General features: G+C 53.0%; 3 protein-coding genes across 5 annotated transcripts in view; 1 reads left to right on the top strand and 2 right to left on the bottom strand.

The window, feature by feature from the left end:
- The window catches only part of Serpinh1 (serpin family H member 1), a 671,742-nt gene that overhangs the window by 540,222 nt on the left and 105,630 nt on the right, over positions 1 to 25,890 (top strand). The window lies entirely within an intron of this gene.
- On the bottom strand, positions 1,972 to 8,314 carry Klhl35 (kelch like family member 35). The gene is made up of 6 exons (XM_051149009.1): positions 7,458 to 8,314; positions 6,286 to 6,470; positions 5,496 to 5,614; positions 4,473 to 4,661; positions 3,207 to 3,395; positions 1,972 to 2,407 (listed from the first exon to the last, which is right to left on the bottom strand). Exons 1-6 carry the CDS (start codon positions 8,312 to 8,314, stop codon positions 2,219 to 2,221), a joined length of 1,728 nt encoding a protein of 575 aa, XP_051004966.1. The 3' UTR covers positions 1,972 to 2,218.
- The window catches only part of Gdpd5 (glycerophosphodiester phosphodiesterase domain containing 5), an 80,089-nt gene continuing 71,448 nt past the window's right edge, over positions 17,250 to 25,890 (bottom strand). The window contains exons 11-18 of the mRNA XM_051149034.1: positions 24,375 to 24,525; positions 23,434 to 23,652; positions 22,838 to 22,995; positions 22,420 to 22,567; positions 21,137 to 21,219; positions 20,695 to 20,709; positions 18,782 to 18,894; positions 17,250 to 17,732 (exon numbers count right to left, since the gene is read on the bottom strand). Coding sequence (XP_051004991.1) covers positions 17,584 to 17,732; positions 18,782 to 18,894; positions 20,695 to 20,709; positions 21,137 to 21,219; positions 22,420 to 22,567; positions 22,838 to 22,995; positions 23,434 to 23,652; positions 24,375 to 24,525 — 1,036 coding nt within the window. The 3' untranslated portion in view covers positions 17,250 to 17,583. The remainder of the gene's footprint in view (positions 17,733 to 18,781; positions 18,895 to 20,694; positions 20,710 to 21,136; positions 21,220 to 22,419; positions 22,568 to 22,837; positions 22,996 to 23,433; positions 23,653 to 24,374; positions 24,526 to 25,890) is intronic.

Here is a 25,890-nt window from a genome sequence, read left to right as displayed (position 1 = left end):
GCAATGCCATACATGTTGAGTTACAGATGTACCTTTTAAAAAAAAAGTCTTAATATGTAGCTATGGCTGGCCTCTGCCTCAGGGTATTGTAAATGTGTGCAACCATCATCTGGTTGATTAAACCACTCATGAATATAGAGCAAAACTATTGGCATCTGAGTTCTCTAGATAACCAGCACCGCTAGTATTTGCTTGGGCTCTGGCTGAGTTGGTTTTGTGAGACCTTCCAGAGGACCCTAGCACCCATGTGATGCTCAGAGCTGTCTGTAACTCCAGTCCCAGGATGTCTGCAGGCATTGTACACTCACGGTACACATTCACCCAGTCGGACAAAATGGACCGTAGACTTAGTCTGGGGAGACCACGGGGACATTCCAGACAAGCACTGCTGAGGCGCTGACACAGTGGCTTTGCACAACACCAGAACCGCTAGCATCCACATGATGTCAGTAGCTTTGCCAAGATTCCCACTGAATTTCTGCACACTTCGATTCAGTGAGATAGACTGCCCCTTTCCCAGTAGGTGGCACTGTAACAGCATTACTATAGAGTACCAAGAATTTGGTTAGGTTTTGACCCTCTAGCCAAAATAAAACGACTTGATTAGGTTTCTGGCAATATAAGATGAATACTGAAGTCTATTTGTTGGAGGTGGTTCTGTTGAGCAAACAGAATTCTACCTGATTTTTTTTTTTTCCTCTTGAGACAGGGTTTCTCTATGTCACCTTGGCTGTCTGGACTTGCTTTGTAGACCAGGCTGGCCTCACTCAGTGATCCCCCTGCCTCTGCCTACTGAGTGCTGGGATTAAAGGCATGCACCACCATGCCCAGCTGTTCCCACGCGTTTTTGTTGTTTTTTTTCTTTGTCTCTGTGAGCCTGTACTCACATCTGGCTGCCTCTGCTCAAGAGTGCTGGGATTAAAGACATGCCACCACGCCCTGCACTCTTGCATGTTCTCCACTCTCTTACTTGGCCTGTGTCCAGGCAGACATGGTGTATGCATAGAATAGTATCAGGAACCTGAACGGGAAGCTTGGGAGTGACTGCCTGGCCCTCAGCAGGTGTCTATCCAGGGGAGACGCCCATATCCCTTAGAAGAGTTTGCCCAGCTCCTCTCCTATTGTCCTGAGTAGACATGGGATAGATAGGTACCTTTGCTTTGTCCTGAGTGTCCCCTTGGGCTGGGGACAGGCAGGATCAGTGGTTTTGGCCTGCACTCCCCCTCCCCTGCTGTCATTATCAGCTGTGTCCAGATGGTCACAGTTCCCTAATCTGAGGTATTGGAGCTCATCTGGGATCATAGCCTTTGTGCCTGGCTGCATGGGCCAGCCCCAGCTGGAGAGACCCTGCAGACATGGCCCTAGGGCTTTGAGGATGGGAGGGACTGGGAAACAAACAGGCTCCTTCAAAAGGCAATCTGAGTGCAAATGAGGGTCTGCAGATGGGGCCGGCCAGTCCTCCACAGCTTTGGGCTGCTTTCCCCTTTCTCCCAATTCAGCCACTGTCCTTGGGCCATACTGAGTATATAGTTGTGCCTCACATTGGTGTTGAATATTGGCCAGTCCAGGTGCATCCTGGCCTGTGGCTGTGGTACCATGCCAGCCTGATTGACCTGAGTTCCAATCCCCAGAACTCGTGAAGGTGGAAGGAGAAAACAGATTCCACAGAGTTGTTCCCTGACCTCTACATGTATGTCACTGTGCATGTACGCACACATCATGTGCTCACACTATAGTAATTGGATAACATTTAAAAAGGGAGCCTTTGGGGAAGATGAATGAGTCACCTAGGATTAGTGTCATTTTGGGAGGCTGAAGGAAATGTCTTGTTCTCGCCACTTGACATAAAAGAGAGTGCTATTTATAAAATAGCCCTCACCAGATGGAATCTGATGGAACCTTGACTCCTAGACTCTCCACTGTCCAGAACTAAGTAATTTGCTCATATTAAGTTCACATAATAGTCTAAGGTGAGTTTGTTTGCTTGAGTGGCCCATTGGAGTACTAGCAAGCTGCAAAAGCAGGAGTGGAAGGTTGGGGTACCTTCTCTGCAAGGCAGGCATGAGCTGGAGCACACCCAACTTTTGAAAAAGGTTTTATTTCTAAAAGAAGAGGGGCAATATGTTAAAGGACTATTTACATGGAGGTCTCAGGCTGGGAGGCAGATGCCATGCTCAGATTTTCTCTTGACTCCTGGCTGAGGCTGTCCCAGTCTGAGTCACCTGCTCAGGCTCTGGACGATGGTGACACAGCCATGAGAGCTGGTGCAGCGCTGCAGGGAAGGCTGGGCCTCCACCTGCCCACTGCTAGGGTCAAAGGTGAAGACGCTATTGGTGCTTTCTCCATGTTCGTCCCGCCCACCAACGATGTGGACCTTCCCATCACACACCGTCACACCGCAGCTCTCCTGAATGGACAGACAGACAGTTAACTGGGATGTGGCCAGGGACTCCCTTGGTACCTCCCCGGCCAAGCCACACACCAGAGCCTTACCCTACAGACTAACCAGGCAATCTGGATGTCAAGACAAAAATTTGGGTGAACCTGACCCTTAGTAAATGCCTGGACAAGTGGCCTGCTCTGTCTTAGGTCTCATGTGCACAGTTCAGTCACTACCCTCTTCACTGTCACTGTATATGCTGTATCCTTCACCTGGTCTTAGAAAGGTAAAGCTATGCATAGAGGGTCGTACGCATGCCTGGAAGATCATACACATGAGAAGAGTAACACCATCCTGCAGTCTTATTCAGAGAAGCTGGGAAACTTGACCTTGACTTAACCAGGGCCCAAACTGACAGGAGCCACCAGTTATACCTCTGCACAGTTTCTTTGGAGTCTTGGGGCACAGGTGGGGGTCAGAACTCACCCCTCTGGTCACTGATGTCACTGGAGTGGGGAACTTAGCAAGACCCTTGCCCGCTGCCTAATTGGTACATTTGAGATAGACCAACCCCCACCCCCACCTCCATCCCTGCCACTCAGAGTCACAGCACTTGAATTCTAGGTACTGCCTTACTATAGCCCAGTTGATGGTTCCGGGCCAACCTCTCATCTGAAATGGGAGGTAATTTGCCACTGGCAGGACAAGCAAGGGGACTGTGTGAAGCATTTTCCAGACCTCTAACCTGTAAGCTCCAGAGCCTTGGAAGTGGTCCTGTGCTCCTGAATGGGCCAGTGCAGGGGCCTGCCAAGGAGCCCCCACTTACCACGGGGCCGGGCAGCTCAGCTGCCTCTCCCCAGACATCTGTACCAGGGTCATAGGTGAAAATTTTGCTCGTGAGGCCTCCAACCACATAAATGGTATCTTCTAGGGAGACGGCCTCAAGGCACCGCTGCATGAAGGGCGCTGGCGACCGCAGACTCCACTGGTCCTCCTTGGGGTCAAAACACTGCACCTGCAGGGGCAGAGCAATGAGGAAGCCAAACTACCCTGCTACCATGTCCTCCAACCTGACGCTAGGAATGCTTGGCATGTTGTTACCCTGATTTTCATCCCACTGTGATTGATTGATTGGCTTATGCAGTGCTGGAGATCAAACCCAGAGTTTCTGTCCTCTACAGCCCCAGCTTTTAATAGATTCGTTTTTTTCTTTTGAACGGAGGAAAAGCATTTTAACTAATCCTACCTCTCTTATCTAATTTTGTTTGTTTGTTTGTTTGTTTTTTGAGACAGGGTTTCTCTGTTTAGCCTTGACAGTCCTAGACTCACTTTGTAGACCAGGCTGGCCTCAAACACAGCGATCTGCCTGCCTCTGCCTCCCGAGTGCTAGGATTAAAGGCATGTGCCACCACACCCACCGTTCTTATCTAATTTTTAACAAGATCTTTTTATTATGTGTGTCTATGGGTGCCTGTGGAAGATCTAGAGAGGCAGTTCTGAGTCACTTGACACAGACAGGTGCTGGGAACCAAACTCTGGTCCTTTGCAAGAGCAGCTTGTGCTCCTAACCACTGACCCATCCCTCCATGAAACCCACATGGATGGTATCAATCGGAAGAGGTGTTCTGCTGACTCACTGAGTACTGTCTGAGGTGTTCTCTCTCTCTCTCTCTCTCTCTCTCTCTCTCTCTCTCTCTCTCTCTCTCTCTCTCTCTCTCTCTCTCTCTCTCTCTCTCTCCCCTCTCCTCCTCTCCCCCTCTCCCCTTCCCTCCTTCTCTTCCTCCCCTTCCCTTTCTCTCTCCCCGACTCTTTTTTCTTTGGTTTTCGAGATAGGGGTTCTCTGTGTAGACCTGGCTGTCCTGGAACTCGCTCTGTAGACCAGGCTGGCCTCAAACTCAAAGAGATCCTGCCTCTGCCTCCCAAGTGCTGGGGTTATAAGTGGGCACCTGGCTGAGGTAAAGATTCCTCCAGAGCTGATGGGATTCAGAAAATTGACTGGCTCACACCAGCTCCCGGATCTAGCCTGCACAGAGTAGGTTTTGCTGTTTCCCTGCACCTTCTAAAGGGCCCCAACCCCAAGGCCTGAGCCCACCTTGTCAGTGTTGACACCGTCCTGCCCGGCGCCCCCAATCACGTAGAGCTTGCCCGCGTAAGGCGCCACGGCTGCAGAGCTCACGGCTTCCGGCAGGGGCGCTGTGGCCGCCCAGGTGTTGGAGAATGGGTCGTAGCGTTCCACACTGCGCAGGCGCCGCAGGCCATCGAAGCCACCCACTGCAAAGAGCTAAGGGCGAGGACAAAGGCCAGGGCCCTGGACTCAGAGCTACAGGCGACTCCAACGCCCCACCGCTTCAATGGAAGTCCACCAGGGGCGTCTCAGTGCAGCCATTGCCTGGCCAAGTTCCTCCCTAGTTCAGGAACCCTTCCCTGTTGAACGCAGAGGACAGGAGGCAGGTGTGTCTGAATGAAGGGGCTTCCAGTTGCAGACGACGCTTAGAAGCAACCCGAGTGGTTACTAAGGGTTTGCCACCTACCAAATTCCTGTTTACAAAGATAACTGGCAGGTTTTTTGTTTGTAAGTGGCAGAGTTCACAGAACACCTGGAGAGATGGCTCAGCGGTTAAGAGCACTGGCTGCTCCTGTAAAGGACCCAGATTCAATTCCCAGCACCTATAGAGCAGCTCACAAACGTTCATAACTCCAGTTTCTGAGTATCTATGGCACCAGGCATGCGTGAGGTGCCATACTCATACACATAAAATAAACCTTTAAAAAAAAAAAAGGTGGTGGTGGGGGGCACAGAATACCTGGTCTGTTTGGTCCCAAAGCCCAAACCTTTGAGCACTGAACTGTATTCTTACAGTGATGGCTATTTATCTGGGAGGAGTGATGATGTTGAGACAGGGTCTTAATATGTAGCCCAGGCTGGCTTCAAACCCATGACCCTCTTGCCTCAGCCTCCCAAGTACTGAGATTACAGATTACACTAAGCCCAGCCACAGTGGTGACTGTTAACATTGGGTGATCTTGAGAAGTCCTTATCTTTTGGGGGCCTCGGATCCCTCCTTCCCCCAGAATATGCCTCGAATCCCAGGGCGGCACCAAAGTGCGTGCCTACCTGTCCCTGCAGGGCCGCCATCTTGTGCCTCCACCTGCCCTTGTGCATGGAGGCAACCTTGATCCAGGTGTGCAGATGGGAGCTGAACATCCAGACATCGCGGCTGTTGATGTGACCTCCTATGGAGAAAGCAGCAGCAGTCTTCCCCTGTGCCCCAAAGAACCAGAAACACCCCTAAAGCCAAAGGAAGGCTTAAGATCATAGGATTCCTCACTGGCTTGGTGTTAGACTTGGCCAAGTGTGTTTTTAATGGAAGAAGAGAGTCTACACTGGGATGCCACAGAGATCCAAGGAAGGAGAGGTAATGTGCCTGTGGTGGGTACCAGTTGTGCTCCAGGAAGCAATGGAGGAGCGGTATCCCCAGGGCAATCATTAAGATGTGTGCTGGGTCAAGGGAAAGCAGAGCATCGGCACAGTGATGGAGCACAGGATGCTCAATCATGTTTCTTGACTAATGCTTTATCTTCAATTCCATCCTCATCTCTCTGAGGTGTTGGGATTATTAAACTGTTTCCATATAGGACACGAAGGCGAGGTTTAGGGACTGGGAATGACCTGCTAAAGACCAGGTGGCCTTTTGTGAGGGCAAAGATCAAACCCAAGGCTTAAGGCCTATGGCCCCAAGCCCAGCATCAACACTCCCACCCGTAACTGGCTTTGCCGGACTACACTGTTTAAGCCACTAAATGCAGGGGATATGGCAAAGCCAGTCCTCCCAGCTCGCGATTGGAGGAAAAATTAAGGGAGGTGGATGGGAAGCAAGAGGCTCCTACTTCACTTGTGCCCTCACCGGAAACGTAAATGTCATTTCGAAGTGCACAGGAGGCAAATTCAGAGCGTGTGTAACCAGGCAGGCTTGGCAGTGGTGTCCAGCGCTGACTCTCTGGGTGGTAAGCATCTGCGAAAGGCAGCTTCAGGAGTCCCTTTCGGTCACACCCACCAATGACCACGATCACTTCGGCTAGCTCCATGAACCTGAGGTGGGGGCAAACCCAATCCCTGTAGCTCCACACCTAGGCTGCTGCCCTTTTCACGAGCCCGGTCCTGCGGCCCCCGCAAACGGTGCAGGGGGCTCTTGAACCAGAGGGCTACTGCGAGCAGCCTCTAAGCTATATCCCAAACCCGAGGGCCTGCCTTTTCCGTGTAGCCTGATCTTGAACTCCTGTTTCTGCTTACAGGGTACTGGTCTTACAGGCATCCAGCACCAAGCCCAGATCCTTTCTCGTCGGTTTTGTTTGTTTGTTTTATCACACCAGATAATAATGCCGCTGCACGCCTGCCTACCCTGGCAGCTGCCGCTGGACCCACCACTTCCAACCTGACCTCTGGTTACAGATAGGAAGGAGTCGACTCCATTCTAAGTTACAGGAAAAGAGCCTTTCCCCAAAGCCTTCCCTCCTCGGTTGTCTAATCTGTTAGGATTATTGTACCTTTTACAGAGAAAACTGAGGCACATATGTTACGGGCTCTCAAAGTCATGTTCGGTTTTGAGTGGTAGGAATCCCGCATCCCCAACAGCTAATGTACTGTCCTTTTCCCCTAGCCACCTCCTAATGGGAGAATTGCTATGAGCAAGGTTACTCTCCACCCCTGGTTTCTGACGACACCAAGTTTTCCAAACCCTCTGGCTAGTGCTTTCCTAACAGATCTTGCGTCCCTAGCTTCATAATTCTTCTGTTTCTTGGGGACTATGGTCTCTGGGTCTGGCATTGCACGGGTGGAGTGGGCGTTTCTCATGCCATCGTATGTTTAGTCATCTTACTAGCCTGTGGGGTCCCAGAGAGAGCTGATCCCAACAGGACCTGTGTCTCAGAATGGCAGATGGGGCAGGAAATGTAATACGTAACGTTTCAAGACAGGCTTATGAGCCGGTGACATTTCAAGAGGGGTAGTGAAGGAGCCAGAGCTGGGGAAGACACGAGGCCTCGCTGAGGCGCAAGGCAAGCAAGCAGGAGGTCATACCTCCGCGGCCGGGCCCGCAGCGCGCCTGCCTCCCGACCCAGGATGAAGCAGGCGCGGGCCTCCAGCAGCAGCGGGCGGCAGTCGCCGCAGGTCTGCAGCAGCTCGTCCGCCTCCACCTTCTCCAGGAAGTAGGCGGGCGCTAGCAGCGGCAGACGCACGTGCTCCAGCAGGCGCCGCAGCTGCCCGCGGCGAGCGGGCGCGTCGTGGCGAACCCAGCGCATGGCCGCCTCGAACACGGCCTCCTCGCGCGCCACGCGCAGCGCGGGGTCGGCCAGCAGCGCCGCCACCTCGTCGGGCGCGAGCTCCAGGAAGTCGGCGTGGCGCGTCACCTCCACGAAGGCCTGGCGCAGCACGCGGCCGCAGCGCTCGGCCAGGGAGGCGAGCGAGAAGGCGGCGGCCACGCGGCGCAGCGCCAGGCTGTTGGCGGCGCGCAGGCGGCCCTCGAGGAAGCGCGCGCACGCCTCGCGCAGCCCCGCCACGCCCAGCCGCTCGGCCAGCGCCAGCACGGCGGCCGCCTCGTCCTCCGCGCGCAGCCTCACGCCCGCGCCGTATATGTAATCGAGCACCACGGCCAGTGCCGCCGCCGCCCCGGGCGCCTCGGGTCCCACCGTGACCACGGCCGCTGCGTGCTCCGGCCGGCCGGCCGCGAACAAGCCGCGGAAGTGGGCGCTGGCCGCGCTGAGCGCCACCCGGTGGCACGGGAAATCGCGACCTCCGGCGCGCAGCACCACGTCGGTGAGGGTGCCGCTCCGCCGGTACGCGTTGAGCGTCTGCAGGACGCGTTGCGCGTGGCAGGACGCGGCGCACGGGGCTTCCATGCCTGGCCCCGACTCCTCGCGTCCCGGGGTCTCCCGCATCCTGCTGGGAAGAGAACGCAGACCGTGTCGGAGATGGGCCTGCTAGGTGGCCATCCCGTACACTTAGGCCTTCCCTCACTACTTCACTCACCACTCACTTACGGCCATGCACCTACTGTCCCCACCCCCACCTGTACCCTGTCCCATCCAGACTCCGGGTGGCGATGAGCCAGCCCTGCCTTCTGTGTCCAGTCTTCCCCTCACTACCCACTTAAGCTATAGTCCCCTTTTCTGTTTAGACTCGGTAAGCTTTCTCCTGCCAGGCTCTGCAGGAAACAGATGGCAGACTCAAATAGCATAATTTGAGGAGGGTCAAAAAAAGGGAGGGGGGATGGAATGATTTATACAAGTCTAGATTATGCAGTGTTTAGGGATCCCAACTGGGATTGAGTAGTGTCACGTAACTTCCACCAACTGGAAGACAACTCTCAAGTTCTGAAGGGGGATCTTCAGGGAGTTTGCCGGAACTTGAACAAAATGCCAGTATAGGGATCGTCATGTTGCGTGAGCAGTCTGTGGTCAACAGATTCTGGCTACCCTAAACACCAGTGAGTGAGTGTGTGTGCCTCCCTCACTTCGTTTCATCTCCTTTAGATCTCCTGTAATACTTCTCCTTGACCAAACGACCAAACTCTGTTCTATTTAGTGTCTGCCCCACCCTCCACAGCACAACAGCACACTAGGTGTTCAATACTTAAGGCCAGGTTCATGTATTATTTAAACTTTATTAGAATGTGTGTGTGTGTGTGCCAACCACGGTCCCTGCCTTTCTGCAGCTCAGAGGTTGGGCAGGGGTCCTTTGAGACAGCTCAGAACTGGGGGAGATCAGAAAGGACAGTAAGTACGGAGCAGTTAGGATAGGGATTCCTGACATGAGTAAGTAGAATTGGCTGAGTAAAAGCAAGAGAATGAGAGATGTTTCCAGTGTCCAGTGGAAAGATCCAGGCTCTGGGGACCATATGGGGCTCTAACCCTCCCTTAGTCTGGAGTGATCTGATTTGGGCAAGCCACTGTCTTGCATGAAAGTGCCGTGTTTGTAGTATGCCTCGGTCACTGCTTACCTTTTTACTCATGCAAAGACAAGGGTGTGTGTGTTTGGGGGGGCGGGGGTTCAAGAGCATGGGATTGTGGGTAAGTTGACCCTCACAGCTCTGAGAAGTCACGTGTAGAGAGCCTGCCTGTCAGAGGCTCATTATGAGAGCTGATGAAGGGATGTTGACCCTGGCTAGGATTTGGTTCTCAAGAATGCACAGCCAACACTTGGCATGGTCTGAAGATGACAAGTGCTCTCCTTTCCATGGGAACTTCCTCCCAGGCTCAGCTCTGCCTCTGCTCCCTGCCTCTCTCCCTACGTTCTCCTGTCTACCTCTGGTGAGCAGACCAGCCTGCCTTTCACAGTTTATGCAGAACCATGGTGAGTAGTGAATGGACCCCCTGCCTCAGCATCACAAGAAATAAGCTCCCGGTGGACGGTGGACGAGGACTGTTGGCCAGCTCAAGCCCACCACGCACCAGGCTGTTAAGTCTAGCCCCTCTGCAGGACCTGCCAAGGAGGAGGCGTGTCCCCAAGGAGCAACCAGAGGGAAGTGAGACCGGTCATCAGAGTGCAGCGGGGCTGTCCTTAGCTGGTGTAGGACACAGCTACTTTCTAGGCGGAGACGCAAGAAAGCAAGTCTCAGTATAAGGACAATCTCCCACGCTATTGTGGTAATCCTTAAATTTGCCTTCTAGGAACTTTGCCAATACTTACTCATCTACTGCCCTAGGCTCAGGGAACTATACCCACATGGTAATGGGAGACTCAGTTTCCACCGTGGAGTCCTACACTCTGGGGGCCCAAGGACACATGGGAAGGTAGAGATTCCCACCTTGGGCTCCATCAGCGTTCTCCCATCTCACAGAGTCTAAGCACCTCAAGCCTCATGGGCTGACTGAGACCCAGCCAGTGGAAACTGGCTCAGTGCGTCACTATCCTTCTATTCCCTGCCCTCAACACACACCTCCACGCACACACACACCCTGACACACAGCACAGGTTTACACTTTGGATGGACACTCCCCCACAGCAAGACAGCCCTCTAGCCAGGTATCCCTGACCCTGCCTTCCAGGTACTGGGCTCTTACCTGGCCACGCCTTCTTCCACACACTGCTGCTCTGGCAGAGACCGGTCCTGTCCGTGCTTGTCACTTGCCGGCTTGCCCACTTTCCTAGCAGGCTCAGCTCCTGGTTTTATTCTTGCTTTGCCTAGACTCCCACTTGGGCTCAGCTGCAGGAGGACAAAGGGACTGGACGCCAAGGGGGAGGGGAGGGGAGAGGAGGGAGCCAGTAGGAATGGGCACTGGGCTTTTGTTCCACTCCTGGACCAGACTTGAGAGGGAGGGGTGTGGATAAGCATGAAATTGATTGTGTGTGAAACGCTGAGCCGTGGTGTTTTCAGGAGTTGGGGCGGGGGGCAGGGGTGACAGATGCAATGTGTGTATGGGGTGTGTATGGGGTGTCTGCCTCAGGTAGATGGGGATGTTGTTAGCATGTAGGTGTTCTAGAACCTGTGTGTGCATGAGTGCATGGAACATGGTGACTATGTAGTACTGGGTGCTTAGGCCATGTGGACATGTGACTACACGGCTTTGGATGTAGCCAAGAATGTGGCTGCCACTGCTACAGATCCGGGTTTCCTTCCTGCCTCTACAACTGCCACGCGTATGTTCCTCCCTCAGAGCACACTGGTCATTGTGGGTCTTTGCTAGCCCATTATACTTGTGATTGTTCATTTGCATGACAGTCTTGTGTATATGAGAGGTGAATATCACGTGTCTCTGTGCACATGTGCTCGTGCATATGTGACAAGGGTCTCTCTGTGCCCCGTGCGTTATGTATATGTGGTCCTGTAACTGTGGTGTATGAGTGTATGAGTGCAGGCCTCAAGGAGAGGGCACAGTGCGGAAGGGCATTGTTGGCACTGAGAGGGAAGACTGAGTTGAGTGGAAAAGAGAATGGGACAGCTCTGGATCCACCTTGCCTCCTGGAACCGGAGAAAGTGGATTTGGAGGTTGGCACATGACCACGGGCTGCCTCTGTGAAGGACTGCAGGGCCTGGGACCCATGGAGCAGACCTTGCTGTCAGCGGAGCACAGCAATGTAGGGGAGGAGATGGCCTTGATAAGAGCCTGTCCTTGTCATGTCAGGACACTGTCACAGACACTGGACAACCCTGGCTACATCACTGTCTGCCCCTTGGCCCGACTCTTCCCGTCAGCAGGAGGGTAATGGTGACTTGCTCTACCCTTTGTGTGAGGCTGCCTCTGTGTGGGTTAGAGCCCAATCCTGGCAGGCTCAGGTAGGCCTAGAGAGTGTGGAAGATGGAAGGCATTATGGTTTGGTATGAGTGTCAAGTGTCCCCTAAAAGGCCATCACATGGGGCCAGTGAGATGGCTCAGCAAGTAAAGGCATGTGCTTCTATGTCTGAGGGTCTCTGAGATGTACATAGTGAGGAGAACCGGCTCATACACATGCGATAGCACACAGGTGTCCATGCACAGTCACACATCTGCACATACAAAGTAAATAAAAAATTTAAAATTTAAGCCAGGGGTAGCAGCTCATGCCTTTAATCCCAATACTCAGGAGGCAGAGGCAGGTGAGTTCTGGGACAGCTTGGTCTACATAGTGAATTCCGGGACAGTCAAGGCTACATAGGAAGACCCTGCCTCAAAAAAAAATTTTTTTTTAAGCTCCACATGTTGGGAGCTTGGTCCCTAGGCTGGTGGTGCTATGGAGAAGTTATTGAGCACCTTCCTAATGGATTCACCCGTTGATGGATTAATAACTTGACGGTATTACTGTGACGTGGTAGAGAGTAGCAGTTGGGGGTCTAGTTGTGAGTCCTTGCGTTTTCTTACTGTCTCCTGCCCACCCGAGATTTTGTCATTCTGTTCTGTCACATGCTCCCTGCCACCATGATGTTCTGCCTAGAAGCAATAAGTGACCAAGTACTGAAACCAGGAGCCAATCCTTTTCTTTCCTTGTTTTTTCTTTTTGATACTTGGTTTCTCTGTGTCGCCCTGGCTGTCCTGGACTCCCTTTGTAAGCCAGGCTGGCCTCGAACTCACAGAGATCCACCTGCCTCTGCCTCCCTGAGTACTGGGATTACAGGCGTGCACCACCACGCCCAGCTTCTTTTTTCTTTCTTTCTTTCTTTCTTTTTTTCTTATTAAGTTATTTTCCTCTGTGCTCAACCATGTTCATAGCTGCTTTATACATAATAGCCAGAACATGGAAACAGCCTAAGTGTCCCTCAGTAGAAGAATGGACTAAGAAACTGTGGTACATTTACACTATGGAATACTACTCAGTTATTAAAAACAAGGAATTCCCGAAATTTGTGGACAAATGGATTGATCTAGAAATTATCATCATGAGTGAGTTCACCCAGAAGCAAAAAGAGGCAAACGGTATATATACTCACTTATATCAAAACACTAGTCCAAGGGATACGTACCATGAAAACCTTTACTTACCAAGAAAGTGGGTCAGAGGAGAGGACATCCTATTGAGACTTTAGGAGAGTAGCATGGAAGATTGGGGAAATAGTAGGACCCACAGGGTCCTGGAAACCTACAAGAAGAACTTTATGACAGGCAGATCTGGGTCCTGGGGTCCTCCTCAAACTAAGGCACCAGCCAAGGAGAATATAGGCAGTAAGCTTTGAACCCCTACCAAGACCTAGTCGACGAACATGATATTCTCCATCGTTGAGTGGAGAGTGAGATCGGACTCTCACACGAACTCTGGTGCCCCTTTTCTGACCATGTCCCCTGGATGGGGAGGCCTGGTGGCACTCAGAGGAAGGATAGCAAGTTACCAAGAAGAGACTCGATATTCTAAGAGCATATATAGGGGGAGGAGGTCTCCCTCAATCACAGACATAGGGGAGGGGAGAAGGGGGGAAGTGGGAGGGAGGGAAGAATGGGAGGAAACAGGGGAAGGGCTAACAATCGAGATGTAATATGAATAAATTAATTTTTTAAAAATGTAAAAAAAGTTATTTTCCTTTGGTATTTTGTTCCAATGATAAAATCTAACAAATGCAAGAAGGTCCAGCAGAGCATGTGTTCTAAAGGCTGGCTGAGGTTTGTTTAAGGACGCTGCTTGTGCTGACTACTTTTATGTCAACCTGACACAAGCAAGAGTCGTTTGGGGGAAAAAGCCACTCCACTGAGAAAATATCCTCACCTAACTGGCCTATGGACAAGTCTGTGGTGCGTTCTCTTGATTGGTGATTGATGTAGGAGGGCCCCTCCCACATGGGGGGTGGGCAGCTGTTCCTGAGTTGTGTAAGAAATAAACCTGAGCCAAGCATGAGGGGCAAGCCAGTAAGCATCGTTCCCTCATGGTGCCTGCTTCAGGTCCTGCCTCCTGGGTCCTGTCTTGAGTTTCTGCCCTGACTTCCCTCAGTGACCTGAGAGCTATAAGTTGAAATAAACCCTTTCCTCTCCAAATTGCTTTTGGCCATGGTGTTTTATCACAGGAGTAGAAAAACAACTAAGACACTGCTCCAGGAAATGGTGGACTGCCCTCACACTGGGGGTAGCGGTTCGATATAGCCATGAAAGGGCACTGATGGGGCCAGGGAGATGGCTTAGCAGGTAAAAGCACTTGCTGCCACATCCGAGCCCTTCAGACCAATCCCTGAAGCTTTGTCATTGCTAGTTTCAGTTGTCAACCTGACACAAACCCAGAGTCACCTGGGAAGATGGAACCGCAGCTGAAGAGCTGCCTTGTGAGACTGGTGTGTAGCCATGTCCGTCAGGTATTTTCTTAATTGCTAATTGATGTAGAAGGACCCAGCGTATGACGGGCAGTGTCACACTAGACAGGTGGTCCTGGCCTTCATAAGAAAGGTATCTGAGCAAGCCAGAGGGAAGCAAACCAGTAAGCAGTGTTCCTCCATGGTCCCCCGCTTCAGGTCCTGGCTTCCCTTGATGATGGGCTGGCTCCTGGAAGCTGAAACAAACCCTTCCCTTGCATTGCTTTTGCTCACAGTGTTTATCACAGCAACAAAGAACGCAGCAGGACAGACCTACATGGTGGAAAATCTCACTCTCACTGCCCTCTGTTGCTTCTGACTTCCATAACTGTACTGTGACATATGTACACATACATACATACATACATACATACATACATACTCTCTCACACAATAAATAATTTAAAAGAGTGTAGGTCACTTGGAGACTTTTATACTTGGGAAGGAACTGAGGGCTCACACAGGGCTTGCCGGAGATAGGGTGTCATCTGAGCAGGGAAGACACTAGAGGAGTGAGAGGGATGCACAGGACTGTCCAGAAGGTAAAGGTGGGCAGCGAGGTGTCCTCTGTGGTCAAGGGGAGCTACTGGTGGGCTTCAGCAAGGTGGGGCTTTCAGTAACCCCTAAGTTAGGGAAGAGAAGCCAGGGTGCAGCACGCACTGAAGGCCCACTGGAGGATGGAGACAGGACTGCTGTTCATTGTTTGGTGACAGGGAGGTGGCCTGACCATCCTTGGGCAGGAGGGTTGCAGCATCGGGTCCTGGTGATGGTGGGATGCAGCTGGCCGTTCAGGTTCCTCATCCTTCTTTGTCCCTCTCCCTAGCATTACAAGGTGCCTCAGGTGCACGAGCATGCCCAGGAGCCTTGGGCACCCAGGCCAGTGGACCCACGGGGAGGTGACTGGACTGGGAGGGGATTCCGTGAAAGTGTCATCTTTTCTGAATGGGTTTCCACAGGCTGGTTGGCAGTCATGGAGTCATATGGGTAGGACAGTACACCCCTCCCAACCTGGCAGATGTGGTTTGCTTCTCCCTGTGTCCAAGGACAGGCAGGAGATGATCTCTGTCTGACCCAGAAGGAGATCTTGCTAGATACTCAGTAGTGAGGGAAATCGTGGCCAAATCCCCCCAGACTCCCAAGGGGCTGTGTAGAGAGGCTCTGAGTGCCTACTGAAGGGTCTGAACTTGGAAGGGCTCATTTTATTCCTCCCAATAAGGTGACCTAGAATCCTTCATCTATCAAAAATTCTACGTAGAACACCCACGTTTGGAGATGATCCTGGTCTCCTTGGTGGCATGGCATTTACCTAGTGCAAGCTGGAGCAGCTTAGCCTTCCTCTTCCCTTCAGGATACATGCAAGACCATGCAGATTTGGGAGTGGGGTGGGGGAGGTAGGGGGCTGGAGGGGTGGGAGGGTAGAGGGTGGGTAGGCTGGGGGGAGCTTGAGAATGAAGGACCTTCCCTGTTTTCCACTTCTGACCTTTCACACAGAGGACAGAAGGCAGAGCCCTGAAGACTGGGAGGTGGGAGGGGACACAGACACTTGTGTTCCCTGTGCTGTGTTTAGCCTCGAGCCCAGATACCAAGGTGAAGAGGCATCCCCATACTCAAGGCTTGTCCTCTATGTCCAGGGCACAGATGTCTCCATGTCACAAAGACCCTCTGGCTGCACTCTACAGCCTGTCTCAGATCCAGAACCTCCACCTGGATGTACAGTCCTGCCCTCCCTCGTGTGTGTGTGTGTGTGTGTGTGTGTGTGTGTGTGTGTGTTTTAAATTAAGAGCCAGGTATGGTGGAACACACCATTAATCCCAGCACTAGGCAGTCAGAGGAAGGTGGATTTCAGTTTAAGGCTAGTCTGGTCTACACAGTGAATTCCGAGTCAGCCAGGGCTATATAGAGAGACCCTGCCTCAAAAAATAATTTTATGTATATGGGTGTTTTGCCTGTAGTATGCCTGCACCACGTCTATACAGTGGAAGCCAGTTACTGACAGCTGTGGGTGTTGTGGTGTTGGGTACTGAACCGGGTCCTCTAGAGGAACAGCTAGGACTCTTAACTGTTGAGGCCAGTGGAGTTTACTTTTTAGAAAGATGTTTTAGGGGCCGGACAGATGAGTCAGTGGTTAAGAGCACTAGCTGCTCTTCAAGAGGACCCAAGCTTGGTTCCCAGCACCTATATTAAGTGGCTCACAACTGCTTGTAACTCCAGCTCCGGGAGACCCACATACTGTTCTGGACTCTGAGACTACCCACGTGTGCACATACACACAAATAAAAATAAATGTTTTTTTTTAATTTAAAAAGATTAAAAAAAAAAAAAAGCATGCACCAGCAAACCTCCCCAGAGGCCGTTTTGAAGCACAAAGAATTAGGAGTATGGGTGTGGGCCTCTCAAAGGGAAGCCCTGGCTTTGCCCATGTGACCTTGGGTGGTCACTTTGGCATCCTACCCCACACAATGCAGGGACATTGTTTTTGCAATCCAGGACTGCCGAAGCCCTGACGTCATGGCCAAGCAAGGGAGGGACCCAGGTATCCAGTCATTTTCACTATCATCTGTGAAATGGCTCTTCCTCAAACCCAGGGGCTAGCACCCAACCCCAAACCCAGAAGGCCATGTCCCCAAACTGCCACCGACAATTCAGAGTCAACACGCATCAAGATGGCAGCTTTAATTGTCCTTGCCCTTAGGCCAGAGGCCCATGCTTGACTGAGCCCAGAGCACTTTGCCCAGGTGGCCCACTGCCCTGTGGCCACTGAGGTGGGAACCTGAGGTCATAGCAGTCTGTCAGTCACCTGGTCCTCAAGGCTTCTTCTGACCCAGAGGCCTGTTGGACAACTGGGTGTGAGGCGGAGCGGCCCTGAGCCTGGGATTCTGGCCATCTGTAGCGGCTTCTCAGGGATACAGAGGCCAATGGTGGGGGGAAGCTGGTTGGGAGGAAGAGATCTCCACCAAAGCCACTGGTTTCCTCCTGAGATGAACTTCCTTGTGCTTTGAGGTGGGTAGAACTGCCAGGCAGGGGTGAGGCCCAGCCAACGTCCTCAAGGCAGGATGAGGACAGAGTCAGTTATCCCACAGCACAGACAGATAAATAGACATGTGGGCACAGGGAGGCGTCCGCGATCTCTACTCTCATGAGGCACATGGCACAGCCCCACTTACCAAACCTTCCAGGCTGGGAAGCCAAGGATGGCTGTGAGAGTGGACCAGGAGACCAGGCCCTCAATTCCTGGATGAAAAGCCCCAGGCCTGCAGGGGCATCTGAGAGGCTGGAGTCCTGGTCTAGCTGAGACCCAGCGGAGAGGGGCACCCCGAGAGAGAGGCTGGAACTGTCAAATGAGCTTGGAGCACACAAGTAGGCTGTGGAGCCAGCTCCCAGGCACTCCAGGTGCAGTTTCTGTCAGCTCTTTCTCTCTCCTAGATTCTATCTTAGGTGTAAGTTGGATAGGCAGATTGTCAGCTAATGCCCGCCCCGTTCTGTGAGGGGCTTGGCACGGCTGCCACCACTTCGAGGGCCCATGGGGGTGGCTGTGCTGTTGGCATAGGTGTCGTAACTGCTGTCTGAACACATGGAGAGCTCATCAGAGACTTCCACGCCATCACTGATCTCTGTTGGACCAGAGGAGACAGAATGTGAGTGAGGAACATGGGCTCTCTGGACAGGGGGATGGGTGGATGGTTGGGAAGGAATTCAGAGACAGATGCAACCACTGGAACCTGTGAGCACCAAGCCAGGTATTCAGGGCTCCCTGGTTCCTTCTATGCCCTTAGTCCTCTGCCCCCTGGAACTTTCTGCTGCAGGAACCATGACACCCTTGGGTACTTGTTACCCAGTGATTACTTTCCCCCAGGCATTGCTTCTCTCTGTTGAGTGACCTCCCTCCCCAGAAACACCTCTTTTCCCTAAAGTTTGGCTCAGGTCTCCCCATCTCGCGTATGTCAGCCTACTAGATGCCTCCTTAATGCCTCATGCTGGGCTAGGCCTCCTACTTCAAGCCAGCCTGGTTCCTTCAGAGTCTGAAGGGGTGGGGGCCAGAGCAGAGCTCCTTAAGGACACCCGTGTCCCAGTTTGGCAGCCAGCTGGGCAGAGCCGGGGTTCTGGAAGGTGGCTCTGTGGAACGCTGCTTGGTTCCCTGTGCCCTGACAAGCAATGTGGCCCTGGGGCATACCTGTTTCCACAAGAGTACCCTTCCTTGTGTCTGATCATCCCATTACTTAGGCACCGCAGGCCATCCCTCACACCCTGGTTGTCACCCCGGACCTTCCTTCCTCTGAACACACTTGACTCTTCTCTTAGAAGGGTTGCAGTGACACCCAGTTTTGCACATGTCTTTACCGCTGCCTTCATCAGACCGGCAATGTCAGCAGCAGTGACCGAATAGAGCCCAGCTGTCACTTGTGGAAGTCATGTGTGAACCAAGGAAAGGCGTGGAACCTTCAAACAGTCGTCCCACCTTACATTCAAGCTCATTATTACGTTTGTTCCTCAACCAAGGGCTAACCCTGAGCTGCGGGATCTGGGGTCGTTTGACATGGAGATGCATGCGTTTCTGTCTCTTACTACATGCATGGGTGTGAACCTTGAAAGAGGCCATGCCCACCTGTCCTGCTGCATTGCATGCCTGCCACCTAATCTAGGGGCCTGTGCAGGCAGTCACCTGAGAAGATGAGCTTCTCTTTCATGATGCTGACGTCCCGGCTGGTCCGGCGTACGGCGGCACTCAGCATGATCTGCTCTGGGTTGTAACTCCGTATGCCACCCAGGCGCCACCTGCAGAGATGGCCCGGTGGGCATCAGGTCCTTCCCCCAACCCCCCTGGAGCAGAGGCCCTGTCCATTTTCAGAGCCTCTCCTGATATGGCCCGAGAGACCCATGGTACAAATGGGGAAGCTGAGGCCCAGGAAGGGGCAGTCTACTGTCTCCCAGCCAGGACTCTCCTGCCTCTTTCTCCCCTCCTTTATCAGCCCCCGGGGCCCAGAAGGCAGTTTTTATTACTTAGATACTGGCTCTCTTTGGATGGGACAGTCTGGGGAGGAAGGAGCTTAGCAGATATGACTCAGATGACCTCCAATAAACCCACCAATACAACAGGCTGAGCAGAGCCGGAAGGGGCCAAAGAGGATGGTGACAGTGAGGTTCTGCTTAGGACTGGTCCTCACAGGTCCCCAGGCAAGGATGTTAGAGGAAACTTGGTATGGAGTTATCTGATTAGAAATGAATATCCCTGGCTCCCCAGGAGGGGGAACCGTGATGGGTGGCTGGAGGCAGCTAAAGCTCCATACAAAACTCACAGTGGGTTTCTAGATGGGGCTGGCACAGCAGAGATGGACAGACAAGGTGGTAGGACAGGGCAGACAGCGGGGAAGCAGGAGGCAGGAGGAGAAGGCACTGGGCCTGGGTCGGGCCAGCTGCTTGGCCAATGCTTAAGGGCAGCGCTTGTTGCTCTGGCTCCTTGGCAGGCCCCCCAGCGCCAGCCTCGATGCCTGGGATGTTGTGAGGTTAGGCAAGTTTTTGTTGACTCAATGAATGAAAGGAGGAATTTCCTTCCCCTCGTTTCATCTCCCACGCCCCCTCTCCGCTCTCTGGCTATTGCTGACCCCCCAGGAGACAATGACTCTGCTGTGCCTGATGGGCTCAGTACCACACAGCAGCACAGTGGAAAGAGGATGTACAAGCTAAGCTTCCTTCCAAGGGCTCAGTCCCACAGTCAGGGTCCAGGTTCTCTTAGATCCTGGCCCGGAAGCTGGTCAGCAAAGCTGCCTGACCCAATAGGTCTTAAGATACCATCCCTAATACTAGATCTCATGCTAAACATTAACATTAGAGCCCACTAGGGAAAGGATCAGGCCAGGGTCTCTACAGCCAGGCACATCCCGGACAGGAAAGCCACTGGGGAGGTGGTGGTGGTGGTGGGGGATCAGCCTCCAGGGGGGGGGGGGAGGGGGGAGGAGAAAGGTGAGAGGGTGTGGATCATAGATAGTGAAAAAGAAAAGGTGATGGGAGAGATACAGAGGAATAGCACGGACCAATTGGAAAGGAAGTCCCAAGAGACAGTTGCCAATGGAGCAGGAGAGGAACAGAAACTTAAGCTTTGTACTGGGCAGGTGGCAAAGGACCCCCCCTGAGTGCTGGGCTTCGGGACATGAAGGCCCTCACCCCAGGGGAGACACTCTGGTGCTGAGGGAAGCTGGGGCAGCACCTACCAGGGAAACACTGGTCCCCACCTGCAAACATTGCAATGGGGACCCCCAAAAAAGTACAGCACACAGAAAGCCAGACAGGAGAATAAATCCCAGCACTCAGGAGGCAGGAGGATCAAAAGTTGGAGGACAACCTAGGCTACATAGTTAGTGAGACTTCGTCTCAAAGGAAAACAAAGAAAAGAAAAAAGAAAGAGCAGAAAGGAAAGTGGAGGGGCATGGGAGAGTGGAGAAGGGCCAGTGCTTCAAGCAGAGGCGGGCAAGGGTGACCCAGGCTCCGGGCTTGGCGCACAGCGGCTTTTCAGACAGACCTGGAAAGGGAGTAGCCAGAAGGGAAAAGAGGAGCAGGGAGGGAGCACACCGGAATTACCTGATCAAGTGATAGCTGTGAGATGCCAGAGTGCAGCAGAGAGGGGGAGGGGAGAGAGGAGGGACATGCGCCATCAGAGCAGGATGGGACAGAGAGAGAAAGTCAGTCAAGAGCCAACCCCAGCCCCTCGGTTCCTGGTTGCCTGGGGCCCCAGGCTGGCCCAGCATCTTCCCCTCCCCGACCACCCATTCCATCCACGGCAACCACCACGTGCCAGCTATCTTAAGGGACGCAGGGGGTTTCAGCTGCTAGGAGTGAACCCAGGCCCTGGCTCCCAGTGGGCAGACCGGCCACATCCACCAGATGCCACATAAGCAGGTCAGGGCAAGGTTTGGCCCTGAGCCCCGAGCTGGGCACTCATAGTAGAGGCTTCCAGCTTCTGCTGAGGGTGGGGCTGGGCCTGGTGGGGTAGGCAGGTTATGGAGGTCTTGGGTCTACTCACTTCTGGAGGACAAAGATGCCGATGATGAGGCTGAAGGAGATCAGGTCGGCGGTGACCCACATGAGGCAGTACTCGTCTGGGGGCTGTGGAGAGAAGACCCAAGACCAGCTTCCGGTTAGGACTCATGGAGACCAAGGGGCCACAGACTGTGGGACCCCTTATGAGGAAAGGCAGGGGAGGAGCTTGAGGCTTCTTGCTATTATTTTGTAAGAGCAGACTCTGGGCATGGTTGGCTGGGTCTCTGTCTGTCTTTCTGTCTGTCTTTCTGTCTGTCTGTCTCTCTGTCTCTCTCTCTGTGTGTGTGTGTGTGTGTGTGTGTGTGTATGTATTCAGGGTAGAGGTGATATATTGAGTCTTGAGTATGTGCAAGCTTATAGGAGCTCAAAGCAAGAGTCCGAAGATGAAAGATGGTTCCTTTATTGCATATGTCTGGCCGACAGACATATGACCCTACAAAAAGATATGGGGCACCCATGTGGGGCAGTAGTACATCACTTACAAGGCCCAGGGAAGACAAAATTCCCTGTATGTAGCTTCAGCACCCTGAATCTCAGACAAATGGGGGGTTACTCTTTGCTATCCATCAACTCCTTAGGGTGGGGTCTGAGCACTCCAATATGCTCACTATCGCTGTCTGCCTGTTAGTTATTTTATGTCCACTTATGGGAGGGTTGGGGGTATTTAAGGACTGTGGGTGGATGGGAGCTGAAAAGGCCAGGTCTTTCTGGCTAGGCTGGGGGGGGTGGTCATGAAGTTCATGGCCCAGACCTCCAAGGCCCCTTCTCTGGCCTCGTCCACTCCTCTCTGTCATGGGCCCACTGGTAGCAGCTCTGACTTGCCAATGCTGCTGCCCTCTTAGCTATGGAGCCCTCTACCCATCTTTGTGACCTCAGGCCACGCCAAGGAGCCTCTGCCTCGTGCCTGGGGTTACCTCAGGGGCAGGAACAGGAGCTTGGCTGGTCTCAGATGCTCTATGACTGACCCACACACTCCTTACAGTCCTCTCAGTAGACCTGCCCTGTCCCCAGCCTCTTTCTGCAACAACTTTCCTTTCAAACCAAATCTAAGGAGTGGCCTACAGCCCAGGTAACTGTTAGCTTCTTGAGTGTCACCAGACAATGTGATCTCTCCTGTGGGTCAGGTCCAGGGTCCCTAGCACTTCAAAGCAGACCTCAGAAGCTGCAACAATTCCCAGGTCCTCCCCAAGGAGAGACTTTTCAGGTCACCGATCGCCCCCCCCCCCATCCCCTAGATGTCCCCAGGCTCCACACTCTCCAACTCACCATGATCCAGAGTGGAGAAGGCACCCGGGAAAGAGTATGGGAGTTGTCAGAAGTAACGGATGGGACCCCGGCACACCACAGCAGGGAGAAGAGCCACGGTGCATTGACAGTGTAGAGGTTTACACTTAGGTTCCAGGATGCGTAGTCCCTGGGCAGGGGACAGAGGTTGATCAGCTGTCTCCAGCAGCTTTGCAGTGTGGGGCCGGAGGAGCACCCGCAGAAAGCCTGTCACCCTCACAGCCACCCCAAAAGAGGAAGGTGTCTGTGCCCACAGGCAAGCCCAGCTCGGCCCAGTGTTTCCTATCTCATTTCCGAACCCTGAGTGCCCAGGCTCCCTGTGTGTTAAGTGGAGGGTTGAACTGGGGAATACACAGTCCCTCCTTCCTCAGGAACACCTTGGGTGGCCCAGGGCAGGCACCTGAGCTCCTGGTGGGACACCTGAGTGTAGCGAAGGTTCAGCCTCTGGATGTGGCCTCTCCGTAGGCTGGCAATGGCTTCTTTAGATCCAGACGTTTGCTGGAAGCCAGGAGCCATCTTCCGTACTAAAGGCCTCTGCCTGTTGGGCAGCCACATGACCTGCCAGCAGGAGACAGGGTGAATAGGCCGGTCAGGCTTCTCATCTCCAGATTCGAGGAGAGGGTCCTAGACCTCCTAAGACCCTTCAAGCATCCAAGAGGGGCCTGTCCATAGCAGTGGAGCCAACAGTGAACAACTCAGGCAGCTTCCCTGCACAAGACAAGATGGATAGCCCCACCCTCCCCTCCTCTGACCACAGTCAACACCATCTCTAGAACCGCGCATCACAGAGTGGCATCAGGTTCCCAAAGGGTCACACCACAGTGATTTGGGCCATGTTCCAGTGAGGTAACCAGAAAACATGGGCCACTGCTCTCCTCTGAGGGATCGAAAGGACATGTCGAAGTCTTTCCCAACCCCAGCATGGACCAGTCAGGAAAATAAGTGTATTGTGGCACAGGGGTGGGGGCTAAGCCAGGGTCACCCACTGGGTTTCACCTGGTGCTGTGGGAAGCCAGAACGCAGCAAGGCCTCCAGCGTGACGTTGAGGAAGCTGCCTCGGTATGGGTGATCGCGGGGCGGGTCTCGAAGGTTAAGCAGCAGTGTGGCATTGCCCTTGGCTAGCTCCAGGAGTTCTGTCAGGCTGCAGATGGACTGGTTCTGGACTTCCCTGTAGTCGGAGGGTGACAGGGAGCTGGCCGTCCAGAAGGGGTCAGTCTGACAGAGACAAGGACATACACAGCTGTCACCAGCCCTTTGGAGTTTTCAAAACGCCTTTCTGGCAATGGAGCATGGAGCCCCAGGGCTGCCAGTGGCTGCTGGCATCGCTGTGGCCCAGTAGGCATCTCAGGAATGGCCACCCTTCACCTCTATGGCCCCCATCTGCTCCCCCCTTTTTTTCGAGACAGGGTCTCTCTGTGTAGCCTTGGTTGTTCTGGACTCATTTTGTAGACCAGGATGGCCTCGAACTCACAGGGATCCACCTGCCTCTGCCTCTGCCTCCCGCGTGCGCCACCATGCCCGGCTCCCATCTGCTTTCTAAGAGAACCCTTGTGCTTGGAGCCTGTCCAGGATGGCCGTGGCCATTATATAGCCAAGGATGACCTTGAACTCCTGACCCTCTAGATGCCCTCATCTCTAATGCTGGTGCTAGGGAATAACCGCAGGGCTTGGTACGTGCCAAGCAAGCCCTCTACCACCTGAGATACACCCCCAGCCCTATAGCTAGAGCTTCGGCCAGCCTACAAAGGACCTGGATCCTTGAGAGGGAAGGACCAGCGACTCCCAAACAAGCAGTGACCACTAGGCAGTCTGGATGCAAGAGGACAGAGAAGGTCACTGGCTAGCCTGGCTAGTGTCACCTGGGCTGAAGGCCACCTGCCTCCTTTAGGAGCTTTCCATGTCTCCCATGCCAAGGGCAGGCCCAGGTGCAGGCAAACCTTGAGGAACCACTGGCCGGCGTTGAGCCTCTGCAGGACAGTCCAGTTGACCATGGCAGCAGGCCTTCGGGCAAGCTCCGGAAACACCTGCTCCACATTGGTGGTCCGCCTCAGGGTAGTGTCATGCATGAGAAAGGGCACGCCGTCCAGGCTGCAGGAGAGAGCCATTGTCACCACCCACTCAGGGCCATCCCCTGCCCACAATCACCACCCTCCCTCCTCCCCGCCCTCAAAGGGCACAGCTGTTCTATTCTCATCTCAGCCACAGACACTCCAGCTCCACAGGGAGAGTATTGGGCTGGTGGGAACCTCAGAAGGTTCAAGGGACAAGTCTATACGGGGTCAAGTGTCTATGGGTCAAGTGTGGAAGACAGCTGAGGAGGGGGAAAGCTGGGGAAAATGGGTCTGTATACTTAACATCAGTAGTGTTAAGTACTGACTTGCTTGATAATGGGGGAAACTGAGGCCAACCAGGAAGCACTCAGCTCAAGGTCCACAGCCACTAAGTGGTAGAACCTGGCCTCAAACCAAGTCCCTGAAATGCCACACTGATATGATAACAGTGCCAGCACAGGTCCCTTTGACAAAGTCCACATACTTCCCTCAACCTTATCAGCCCACGAGGGCTGGCAGCAGTTCATAGAGTTCCTGAGTGTTAAACAACAAAGGGCTCCCACGCTTGCTGCTCCTGCCGCAGAGGGCTGTCTACACTAGGGGTGCTCACCTCACATACGTGGTGTAGCTGTTTATTGTCCACCCTGTGGAACAGTATTTGGTGGCCCCGCCTTCTCTCCTCCTCAGGGGTAACTTCCGATAGGTTGGTATGGGTTTCCTGTCATTTATACTAACACATATGCTGTATCTATAGATAGAAATGTGCATGCCACTTCCTTTTTTTTTTTAAAGATTTGTTTATTTGTTATGTATACAGTATGTACACCCACAGGCCAGAAGAGGGCACCAGATCTCATTATAGATGGTTGTGAGCCACCGTGTGGTTGCTGGGAATTGAACTCAGGACCTCTGGAAGAACAGATAGTGCTCTTAACCTCTGAGCCATCTCTCAAGCCCCAATTTTTATTTTATTTTTATTTTTATTTTTTTGTGCACGCCACTTCTTATGGTCTTTTTGGTTTTTTGTTTTGTTTTGTTTTGTTTTTTTGTTTGGTTTTGTTTTGTTTTAGAGGGGTTTATCTGTGTAGCCTTGGCTTCTCTAGAACTCGATTTGTAGACCAGACGGGCCTTGGACTCACAGAGATCCACCTGCCTTTTTCCCAAGTGCTGAGATTAAAGGCATTTACCACCACCGCCCAGCTTCTGTGTGGTCTTGTATCTAGTGGTCATTGTATTGCTCTGTATCTTGCTTGTTTCACTTAGCCAAGTGTTTGCACTCTACCCAGGGGAAACACACAGATGCAATATTCTTTCCAATGTGCCTATGGCATTGCTCTAGGTCCCCACACCTAAAACCTGCTTGAACAAGAGTCTGTTCTTTCTGTTCTGGACTCTGGCACAA

The sequence above is a fragment of the Acomys russatus genome, chromosome 7 (genome assembly GCF_903995435.1).
Source record: "Acomys russatus chromosome 7, mAcoRus1.1, whole genome shotgun sequence".
Taxonomy (NCBI): Eukaryota; Metazoa; Chordata; class Mammalia; order Rodentia; family Muridae; genus Acomys; species Acomys russatus.
This window is presented reverse-complemented; position numbering and strand designations above follow the sequence as displayed.